Below are 12465 nucleotides of genomic sequence, written 5' to 3'. Positions count from 1 at the left end.
GGCTGGCCTTTGCTATCCAATCCCTAACTTCCTAGGTGAGCTCTTGGCCTAAAACACCTACTCCTAAGTTCCATAAAAAACTGTTCAGTGGCCTCTGCGTTGTCCCCTAGCCCAGCAATTCGAACTGTTGGGATGCTAGCTCTATTCGTTGTAAAACTCAGCAAGAATGTTGGTCTATTGTTGTTATCTCATCTCTCTAACTCTCCGACAAACAATCTGATCTCTAAGTCACCTGACACGAGGATTCGGGATTCGTAGGATACGGGGATTCAAGTGTCGGATTCAAACACTTTGACCCCTCGGAACAGGACACGTAGGATTCGTTATATATTATTTTATATATATATTTATATTAAAAATTAGATATTTCTTACACAAATTCTCATTAATTATACAAATTCATTGATTTCAAACATAGATCTTCATCTAGATGTTAGTTTTATTGTTTACAAAGTAAGTTAGTAACATTATAGCATGCATAGTACATACAAAATTCAAATACATGTCACTATCACATAAATCATAAATGATAAATCAATGAATCATAAATTTTAAATTCATAAATGATAAATCATAATACCTATTCAATTCATCAATGATCCAATAGGAGAAAGACAAGATAGTAAGATAAAGACACTGACAGCTGTAGTTTTCTCATTAAGTCATCAAATCAAAATGTGTTACATAGGTAGTGCAATGCCAATGGCAAATAGAAATAGAAAATATAAAACAACTACAGATATACAAGCCTCAAGGCAGTAGGTAGCCCATGACTCATGAGTCATCAATCCTCATAGTCATCATCAGAATCAGCATCAATGTCCTCATCATCATGGTCACCACTGCTCTCCTCTGCATCCTCCTCCTCCCCTGTATCCATAGTTGCCTCTACATCTGCTGGTGTGGAGGATGACCCCTCTACAATATCACTGTCATCAAATCTAACAGGCTCTAGCACTGGATCATTGAGATCCATGTTGGCCAATGCCAACTCAACACTGCTGTCCAGACCCATATCATCAGGAAAGACATCCCACATCTTTGTCTTTCCCTTCAACCACTCTTCCCTTTGCCTGTAAATAAGACGAAGGTTGGTGTGCACATACACCATTGTCTCTGCCCTGGACTGCTCAAACCTACTCTTCTTCACACTTTACAAATTCCCATATGTGCTCCAATTCCTCTCGCAACAAGAGGATGAAGTCACCTGAGAGAGGAGCCTCATGGCTAATTGCTGAAGAGGAGGGAATGTTGCCCCATGATTTTCCCACCAAGAATAGGGCTTCTTAGCCCCCCTGTCTCTAATCACATCATATCCTGCAAATCGACCAGTGCCAGTGGAAAACTTTACAAAGGCATCCTCCACCTCATCAAGCAATGCTCTATCCTGAAAAACCCGCCTGAATGCATCTTTCCTCCCCTGTGAGATTTCACCATCCATGTGAGGAGAGAATCTGCGGGAAGGTCCACCATTCAACCACTCATGGCTGTAGTATTTTGGGTTCAATGAGTGAGCCAAATAATGTAAAGGTGTGCAATTCTTGTCTCATCTAATGACAAGAATATCCTGTATAGTACCACAGAAGGCCTCTGGTGATGTCTCGTACTTGGGGCACTCACTCTGTAGAATAATTCTCCTCACAAACTAAATCATGGAATCCCATCCCTCATAAACCTCTCCTAGGATGGGTTTGTCTGTATCTGCAAATCGAAGCAAAGAAATGATAGGGTCCATGATCCGAATAATTAGATCTACCCTCTCCCACCAAGCATCATCTAGCACTGTGTCCTTCATACTTTTAGAGGCTACTTGATCTATCTTTCTCCAAAAAGACCAAAACTCATAAATAACCATGGCCCCAAGAGCGGTCTTGACCTCCCTCAACCTCTTCAACATGATGAATGAGGAGGCAAACCGTGTATCAACAATCTTCAACAATGATAGATTGTTGTACTCCTTGTAGATAGTGAGGGCATTTGTATGATTTTGCACAAAGTTACGCATATGTCCTGCATCCTGAATAATGTTACCAATCCAAAGCACATCAGAAGCAATGGATTTCAATGCTATATTCAATGAATGGACAATGCAAGGTATCCAAAACACTTGTGGATATTTAGCTTCCACAATCATGCTTGTAGCCTTGCAAACAAGTGCATTATCTGTAATGATTTGCACACAAGAATCAACACCTACATCTTCAATAACTTTAATAAATAACTCACCCATAAATTGTGCATCCTTGTATTCTCCAAGTGTATCCATTGCTTTCAAGAAAACTGGATCATTCAAGGAAGACACCATGAAGTTAATGAGTGGGTGTTGTGCTGGATCTATCCATCCATCAAAAACAATGTTAACCCCAGATGTTGGCCATGATGCTTTAATAGGCCCAAGCATTTTTTGGACCTCTTTTTTTGCCTTCGTCAACGATGTGGTTCTAAGCTTCTCTGAACCAGGAGGCACATACCATGATGGAGACCTGTGAGTTAGAGCTCGGCACATCTCAATAAATAGAGGTGAGCGTGCAACATTAAAGGATATGAAGTTTTGATAGAAAAAGAAGGCAATAATGAGATCAAGCTCTTCTCGTTTCTCTTTTTGAAAAATCTTGTCCATTGGACCAAGTGATATTGCCTTTCTTTTTGCTGCTTGCCCCCCAATGGAACTCTCAAATGGAAATTTGGTGGTGCCTTTCCTCAAAAATGGAAGGGGGTCATCATTCTTGGTTTTTCTTGATTTTGCAGCCACATTTGCCATACCAACACTGAAATCTTTTTCCATTTCTTTCCTCTTTTGTAAAGGAACAACTTTACCAGCTCCAACTCCACAACCTGGTAAAGCCAACAAATGGACTTTCACACGGTAATATGTACCTGTGAAAGAACTGTGGCAAAATTTTCATCTCCAATGCACATTGCCTCCTCCCTTCCCCTTGATGCTTGGCCCATCCTCTCTTGTGACATATTTCCACAAGGATATTTCTCAATGTTGTCTTTAGGAGGAAGTCTTCCCTCAACATTACTTGCAGCAGACTCTGATGATATTGGGGGAGGAGGGGCATCTCTAATGGGGACATTCTTCCCCTTCCTTTGCCCCCTACCTGCTGCCCTTGATTGAGCCGTGAATACTGTAAAAAAAATAAACAAAACATGCACAAATTTGTAAAATAAATGCATATACAAACCGTTGTAATAGAAATACAAAAAATAGAGATGAAATGCACTTACCTAGTGCTTGAATCTCCTTGCTAAACGCTCCAAACCCTTAACTCCTTGCTCCAAACCCTTAGCTCCTTGCCCACACCTCACTATTTGCAAAGATGAATGAGAGAAATGGTAAACAATTAAAAGAACAACGATGTTTTAAAGCCGCGGGTTTCACTTTTACGGGAATCGAATCCCAAAATCGAGACACGATGTGTCCTAACGGGACACGACCGAGATTCGATTGTGTCCTGATAGGACACGTCATGTCCCGTTTTTTGGATTTGAATCCCAGTAAATCATTTTTGATTCGTAGGATTCGGACACTTCACCATTTTTGGACAAATCTGGTTTCAGACTCTGATCTCTGCTAGCCTCTATCTCCCTCTGTGTATTCTCTGGCTTCCCAGAAATACACTCCCTGCTCTGGGTTGGTTGGTGGTACTATGTCGCTGCCCCGAAACTCCTGAAACCCATGTAGAACTACCTCTCTAGGGCGGGCACTGATGGTCCCCCGAAGTAGAGTTTGAATCTCCCGCTTGAGAGATTCGTGGCTAAATAGCAGATTGACTCAGCTAAACAACAAAGTGAAGAGTCAAGTGATTTTGTTTGCAAGATGTATGAATGAATCCAAAAATGAGTGCTGCTCCCTCCTTATAACTCCTTGGGCCTCCCTTGCCTCATGTGGGCCCCTCCATCGACCTATTCGACTTTCCCTCCAAGCTTTTCAAATGGGCCAATTCGAATTCCCATGTCGGTGGCCCCCACATTCCACTAGCAACCAAATTAAGTCGAATTGCCTCCTAATCCCTAAGTCGAAAATGATGGGTTCTCTTCCTTAGCCAAAATTGTGCAAAATTGTGTAGCAACACTTTGTTACAAATGTGTTTGAGAAGGGACATGACATCCAAGCAAAGATGAATTCAAGTTTTAAGAGGTTGAGACCTTGATTGAGAGCCAGAAGAAAGGACGCATTGTTTGGGACGAGTAAACACTAGAAGAAGGGTTCGATGGCCATTTTGGAGGGAAATTGTTCCTACTTGAGACCATGACTTTTCATCAATTTAATTAAGGGTTTCAGTGCCAAACTTCATGTGTGAGCCATAACTCCATTCACAAGACCTGAGTTATATGATTTATGCATCAATCTCAAGGCTAAGTTAGTTTGTAAATCAGAATTGGTCTCAAGGGCCGAATTGTTGTATTGTTGCCATATCTATATGAGGATGAATTGTTGGTGTCGGAGTTGATAACCCAACCTCAGAATTATTATCTCTCTAGCCGCATTCTTGTTATGATTGTAGAAGGAGGATCAGACTGTCCCTTATCATTCTATCTATGCTTTTAAGGCAAAAGGGATTGTATCATTAGCAAATTCCACGAAGATTTGGTATCAGTCACCAAGGATCAGATTACAGAACTAAGGAGTCATTGTTCTAGATCCGATATCCCATCTCAGATACCGGTAGCAGTTGATATCACAACCCAAATACCTGTATCAGGTCATTTGTCAATGTTCCACCGAGTTTCCAGGACGGGGAAATGCGGGAGTTGAGATACGCACAAGGGGGACATATATAAGCAACCCCAAAATTTAGAGAAATTTCGGGGAAACAAGGGGGACTCAGATTCATAAAAATTATAAATTATTAAAAATTTAATATATAAAAATAAAAAATAAAATCCCAACAATATGTCAATAACTAAATTAGTAAATAGTAAATCTTAATAATTATGAAATGTACATCTAAATATGATCATCATTTCGTATTAGACTATTATGAATCAGAATTATCATTTGACATTTCTGCAAACATCAATGTAAAATTGTAAATCTAAAAGTAATTACTAAATTAAATCCATCATTTGACATTATGCAATGTTCCATTTAAATTCATCATTTGACAATGGGCATTAATATTGTGCAAGGTATATCTAAATTAAATTAATCATTTGACAATTGAAATTACGCAATGCACATCGAAAGTAAATTCATCATATGACAATGACATTATGCTAAAGTCTAAAATAGCCATAGAATACTAAACTAAAAGTAAACATAGAAAGCAGTGAAAACACTAGTAAATTTCTCAAAAAATACTAAATAGTAAATCACAACTCCAATCTGGTGGCTCCAAGTCACAAAACGAAAATTGCAGCTCCAATCCGGCAACTCCAAGTCACAAAATGAAAATTGTAGCTCCAAATGTCTCGGGCCCCCGATCGATGGTAAATCCAAATCATAGAAAATTGCAAATGGAAAATGTCGAGTATTGACAACAGGAAAATGTTGGGTGGCAAGGTAAAATGTCGAGCGACAATAAAAGGAAAATGTTGGGCGGCAAGGTAAAATCGTAGGGTTAATTTGAAATGAATGAGAAATGTGAATGATTATGTTTTAAAAGTTTTAATTTATCCTTTAGATTTTATTTTTGTTTTTTTAATTATATTAAAATTTGTAATTTTTTGTGTTTTTACTTGTTATTAGTAAAACAATTGGCGGGGGGCGCTTTTCATCACTAGAAAAAAGTCCCCCGGAGTTTTCTCAAGTTTCCCCAAAAAAGGGGATGTGGGGAAACGTTTCCCCAAGAGTTTCCCCAGAAAAGGGGATGTGGGGAAATGTTTCCCCACGAGTTTCCCCGTCTCGGGAGTGTGGAGGAGCGAGGAAGCGTATCCCCCACCCTGGGGGTCACATCCCTATGGAACACTGTCATTTGTAGAGGCTGAATTTGGCATTATGCCTGTAGTAGCATATCTAGAGAAGTTGAATTGGTTTGCAAGCAATTCAGAGATAAGTTCAGTTGGCAGATAATTGTTCCAGGTGTAATCTCTACAATTGTAATGTAACTTGCTATTTCGCTCTCAGTAAAGATCAGTCTTGCATCAAAATTGTTCTCATTCCATATTGCATGTGAATTGTTGGTTGGAATCTCTGTGTGAGCTTTGAAGTGAAAATCTTGGATTTTGTAATCGAACTGTTTGAAAAAATGTGTCAAAGAGCAATTTGAATATTTTTGGAAACATTTGCTTGAAAGAGTTATTAGTGTGCTCTAATTTGACTAGAAGATTTGCTTGATCGAAAATGTTAAAGCTGTAGCATAGGACATGTTTTGGTATTTACTGTAAATTTTCCATTTGGAATATTACATGGGATCAAAGCCAAGCATTGTGCCATGAGAAAATCTGCATTAGAGCCTTGCTAGGAACAAGATTACTTGTAGGTCTAGGGGAGATGCGAGGTTCCACTGATCTAGACACATGGGCTCTCCACACCACTTATGGTCATCTTTCATGAGATTGGGGGAAAGAAAGAAGTAATCTATTTAATAGGGTTTGTACTAGGTGGACCCTATAGATTTTGACCTTTGATATCTAGTAGTTCCCTTGGAAACAAAGCTAGAAACCTTTGGTCCAGGTAATTGAATTATTGTAAAAGCATAGTCCACATTGGCCATTTATGTTGTACTAAAGGACAACCTACATTCGTAGAAAAAGGAAAGGGCTATTCCAATTTGAAAATTGTTCCAAAGACCATATTGATAAATCAAACACAAATACCTAATCTACAAAGCTAGCACAAAGAGGAAGTTGTCAGCATTGCCTAGAGACAAGAAGGTTGATTGGAACAGTATGAGTGAGGCCTATTTCTTCACAAACCTTCTGGTATTTATACCAATGAGAATGATAGATTTGTATAATATTTTTGAAAGCATTCTGTTGGTATATATGAGCCACCTTCCTCTACTGCAAAGATCTTCATTGTAACTCCATAGTTTCATATTTTGTTGTATATTTGGCATTTCCAAGCTGCATTACGGAGTATTATGAAGATTCATTGGTAATATGCATCTTTTCTTGGTGAGAGTGAATTTTGAGTAGGTATTACTTTCCCTTATTTTCTTGTCATAAGAAAAATCTCTCTGTATTTATATATATTTTAAATTGTATCTATACACATCATGAGTCTTAATTCCTGGCCTAATAATTAGTTACCATAAATAATACTAGCTTGGCATCTATTTATTATTTCTTAATTATCAGGGCAAGCTAACAAATAGCACTCATAAATTAGTTATTATCAGGGTTAGCTTGCTATGACAACCCTTGGAAACTATTTGTCACTCGGTGAGATAGCAAAGACAATCCTTCGACAAGTATAAACAATAAGTGATGATAGAGATGGTAAGTTGCTGGAGCCATGAATTAGTGAGCTAGGACTATGTTAGCTTTGACCACCTAAAGAACGGTGTTAAATCATGTGAGGTTCGATTATTTAAACTTTAAAGAGTTTTGTCAACACACTGGCATTCAGCACGTGAGTTTCAATAACATAGAAGATTTATTGATGGCTATATCATCCATGTGGAGCATATTTGTCACATTGTATCACCAATTTTCTTGTAGTTTGGGAAAGTTGCATTGGATGCCAACTTTTTCTACAAAGTTGTGTCTGAGGTTTTGTTGTGCAGAGAGGAGACTAGTTGATCTAAATGTGTGCGCTAACGGGATTACTGAAACAACAACATAAGTTGTGACGAGCTCAAGACACACAATCACTAACCTATGGCATGGAAAATTATTAAGATAACTTAGACATAAATGGATCCATGCATTGAACATTCATTGGTGCAATAGATCAGACAACAAAGTCAACTTAGAATTTTCCTTAATTGAGTAGAACTGTACAACGAAATATTAACAAGATGAAGCTGGTAACAACAAAGATTCAACAGACAAAACAACTTGTTTACAATCTCATCATGGGGTATAAAGTATCTAGCCAATGGAATATAAATAACTTTGTTTCCTATTTGTTCATACTCTAAATTACATAATGTACAAAAGTTTTGGGAAGAGGAAGAGACAGAGAGAGGAAGATGATCTGTCATCACCGTTGGTCTTCTGCATGTTAATTGTTGAGTTGTCCATCCGTGCCAATGCATTTGTTCTATTTTGTCTTGTGTTTACATAAGGATAAGCATGACTTCTCTAGTGACGGACTCAGTTGATCTCCGGATTTTTCTGTGATCAAATATTCCCACTTAGAAGTTGTTGGATCCCAACAACTTTATTTCTAGCTGGGGAAACTTAACTTTGATTTTCTCTAAGGTGTACAACTTGTTGATTTGGGATGGTTATCCTTTTAGTCCAATGTAATAAATTTTTGGGGTTCCTTGTCAGGTTGCTTGCTCTTTGTATTGTAGAGCTGCATCTCCTTCCAACTATGTGCCAACTTTAGCAAGAGGCTCTTCATGAATCGATGCAATAGATTCTTCTTCATCAGCGTCTAACATTGATGGCTTGTAGAGCTTTAATATATACATTCTGATTTATTAGCAATGTCTTCTGTTTAACTCTCAGATATGTGGTCTTATTTTAGGTATGCTCAATTTGGAGAGGTCTCACCAAAAGTTGATGTTTATGCATTTGGCGTCGTTCTATATGAAATAATTTCAGCCAAGGAAGCTATTGTAAGAATAGATGATGTTTCAGCTGAATCAAAAGGACTTGTTACTCTGGTTTGTTTTTTGCCCCTTCTGATCCTTGAGCTTTGTTTTCAAGTCCAACTATCCAGACCAGAAATTCAATTTCAGAATCAAATCTAGGTTTATGTGAATTGGTAGTAGTAACATCAGAGTAAATTTATCATATTGTTGATTGCTGGCCTACTACTTTTTCTTTGTATTTGTAGTTTGAAAGTATTTTGAAGGACCCTAATGGACGTGAAAGTCTCAGAAGTCTAATCGATCCCAGGCTCGGAAACAATAATATGCTCGATTCAGTTTGGAAGGTATGTGAAGTCTCAAATTTAGAGCTAGCATTTCCATACTTTAAATTACAGTAAATTCCCCCTAATTTGGTTTGTTTCAATGGCACTGTAGATGGTGCAGCTTGCAAGAGCCTGTACTCAAGAGAACCCTCAGCTCCGGCCCAGTATGAGAACAGTAGTGGTGGCACTCATGACGCTGTCATCCTCAACTGAGGATTGGGATGTTGGATCATTTTATGAAAACCAAGCTATTGTGAATCTAATGGGCCGTTGAAGTTATTGCATAGCGATAATCTTTAATTTTATTTTGTATAAAGAATTGTGTTGAGTCTCTAGTGCAAAAATTCACTGGTTTTCATGTTTAAATTGACCATGACTCTAGGGACTGAGATTTGAGTATCAGCACTTACTCATCCTGTGATGAGTACAAATTCTACTCCTGTTGCAAAGTACTGATATTTGAACAAATTCTACTCCTGTTGCAAGGACTGAGGTTTGAGTATCAGTGATTACCCATACTGTGATGAGTTCAAGTTCTATTCCTGTTGCAAACTTCCGAAGAGTTTGTGAAGTAAAGAAACACATACTTTTTCTCAGAGGAAAAAAACACTTCTTCATATTAAATAAAAAAGAGAATAGATATGCTTATAACCAATTCTTTCTTTACAGTCTTTTATAACATATTAAACTTGTCCTCAAAAATGTCTATCTATTGTTGTTCTCCTATATTCTTTCTATTTTCTATTCAGTATCATGTGTTTCCTGGATATTCATCTATCCATATGTCCCCATTTGTTGTATCTTTATGCTCTAGATCATTACAACGTAGTTTCCATCACATGTTTCCTCAAAATTTTAACATAGCCCTTGGGGAATATCAAAGTTATATCTCTTATGAATAATTAACGCTGCCTGCATTAATCAACACATCCTGTTCAAAAGCTGAAAAATAGAACTTACCAGGCTCCTTAGCAACCCCTCTCTTGGAAAGTAGATCTGCAGTCGTGTTTTGTTCCCTATATATATGGTCAAACTGTATATGTTGGAAGTTGTTATCCAGGACACGGATACGCTTCATCCAGTTCGAAAGTATGGGTGGGTTGAAACGAGTATATTTGTTTACCCTGTCTATGATGCCCTTAGCATCTCCAAAAACCTGTAATCTCTCAATTCCTAGTCATTTTGCTGCTATAAGAACTCCCCATAATGTGATGATCTCTGCTCTACTGTTTGATCCCTGTCCTCCTTCCCACCAGAAATGGAAGAATTTACCAGGATCTATAACTATGAATGCACCACACCCACATTCCCTCCTAGAACATGCTCCATCAAAAAATCCCACCACGAATATTTCCATATGTCTTTGTACCTGCATAGCCTTTTGCTAGAACTCCTCTTCGTCAGTCCTATTTCGTTGTAATATGCAACAATCTTAATCACCTCTTCTCGAACCACAGCCCCTTTCTGATCAAATATATATGCATTTTTGTTGTGCCAGATGGACCACATGATGTATAATGGTAGGGTTCTGTGACTTTTCTGTGAAATAAACCATGAATAAAGGCAAGAAACCAAATATTGTTTATTCATACTTGGAGCGATATTCAAAGTATCCAGAACCCCTTCCCACACAGCCACTGCATATGGAAAGTTGATAAGCAAATCACCAATATCTTCTGGTCCCCTCATGAACATATGACAAATTCCAGGACCTGTAAAGCCTCGGAGCTGTAGGTTCTTCCAAATCAGTACACGGTCATGTACTGCCAGCCAACTAAAACATTTGATTTTGCTTGGCATCTCCCATTACCAAACTTCCTGTAACCATTTCTGAACTACGAAATCCCTCAGTCCCAGGCAACCTGTGATATATATCTTTGACCATCGGAAGACCCTTTTTTAACATACCTTCCCAACCAACATAGTCCTCTTGTTCTGTGATAGTTGTTCCTGCATAACGTAATTGAGAAATGTATCTCTCCCACTCATTAACATATCTATCAGGCAGCCCTATATCCTCTGCCCTGCTCCATTATTGTTGATTGATGTTATAGTCATGATGATGATGGATCTGATGAAGGAGGTGTATGCCTTTGTCATGGATGAAATTTAGAATTGGAACAGTGAAAGAGTGATTCCCAATCATACCCTTAATAGCATCTAATCAGATCTTAATCTTAGTTCCATCACCAAACTCCCAGCGAATATATCCCATTAGCCACTGCAAGTTTTTCATCATGCTACACCAGATATAGAATGCACATGCTTTCTTTCTGGCACCATTCCTAATCCATGATGTAAATATTTGGCCATACATATATTTGTCTCTTATGATTATAGACCATAATCCGGATCTGGACATAGCCCTCCATGTGTTTTTGATAATCAGAGCTTTGTTAAAAGTTGATGGATCTATGATCCCCCATCCTCCTTCCTCAGTAGGCCTAGCCAATGTTGTCCATCGTACCAAATGAATCTTCCCTGTAAGGTTGGACCCTGCCCAGAAGAATTTGCCCATAATTGTTTCTAACCTGTGAATGATCTCTTGAGGTAACATAAACAGGTGCATCCAGTATACCGAGATATTCTGGAGCACTGATTTCAGCATAATCATTCTGCCTCCCATCGACAACCACCTGTGTTTCCACCCATCCATTTTATTGTGTATCTTTTCGATCATCCAATCCCAATCCTTGATGCAATATCTGTTTGGTTTTAGTCTGAAACCAAGGTATACAAAACCTTCGTCAAATTGAATGGATGCAATGCCAAATAGCTTAATAATGTCCTTGGCCATTGGATCCTCTCTATCGCCATAGACCAGGATAGATTTTGTTCCACTCATACATAATCTTGTAACATCTCCAAAAGTCTTGATGATCATTTGTATATGCGTCCATTCAACAAGAGAGGACTTGCCGCCAAATAAAATCATCTACAAACATTAAATGAGTGACAGCATGATCTCTGGTAACCCTTACCCCAAAGATCAGCCCTCTATCCTTCGCACCCCTCATCTTGCGACTCAAACAATCTATCACAAGGAGTAGAGGAGACAAAGAACATCCATGCCTCAGTGTTTTATAGGCTCTGAAGTATTGTGTCAGCAATCCACTAATAATCACTGCAAAATTTGTAGTATTGATGCACACCAAAATCCATTTAATGTTATGTGGAGCCATACCAGTTTTGATCAATACCAATTTTAGGAACTCCCAATCTACGTAATCGTAGGCCTTAATCAAATCAACCTTGAGAAGACATGATTTATGTTTCCGGGATTTCATAGCATGTACTATGTAGAACCTCGTGTGCAATGGCAATGGTGTTAGTTTTTGTAGCATCGGATGTGTTCTAGCCATGAAACTTTGGGAGAGGCTAGAATGAATGAGTTCTCCAAAACCCATAAATTGTTTCTGGAAATTCCACCCATAAGTGTCTCAATTAGATTATTAACCATTTTTTTAATTATTTCCTAAGTCTAAACT

General features: G+C 38.3%; 1 protein-coding gene across 1 annotated transcript in view; it reads left to right on the top strand.

Annotated features, from left to right (window-relative positions):
- LOC149262423 (chitin elicitor receptor kinase 1-like) overlaps nt 1–9641 on the top strand; it is a 230430-nt gene extending 220789 nt beyond the window's left edge. The window contains exons 5-7 of the mRNA XM_089424505.1: nt 8588–8726; nt 8900–8998; nt 9090–9641. Coding sequence (XP_089280631.1) covers nt 8588–8726; nt 8900–8998; nt 9090–9251 — 400 coding nt within the window. The 3' untranslated portion in view covers nt 9252–9641. The remainder of the gene's footprint in view (nt 1–8587; nt 8727–8899; nt 8999–9089) is intronic.
- Nucleotides 9642–12465: the final 2824 nt, after the last annotated feature.

This window comes from Pinus tabuliformis, chromosome 6, assembly GCF_031772625.1.
Source record: "Pinus tabuliformis cultivar Carrire ecotype Pingquan chromosome 6, CPIR1, whole genome shotgun sequence".
Classification (NCBI taxonomy): Eukaryota; Viridiplantae; Streptophyta; class Pinopsida; order Pinales; family Pinaceae; genus Pinus; species Pinus tabuliformis.
Note: the sequence above shows the minus strand (reverse complement) of the source record. Positions and strands in the feature narration are given on the sequence as shown.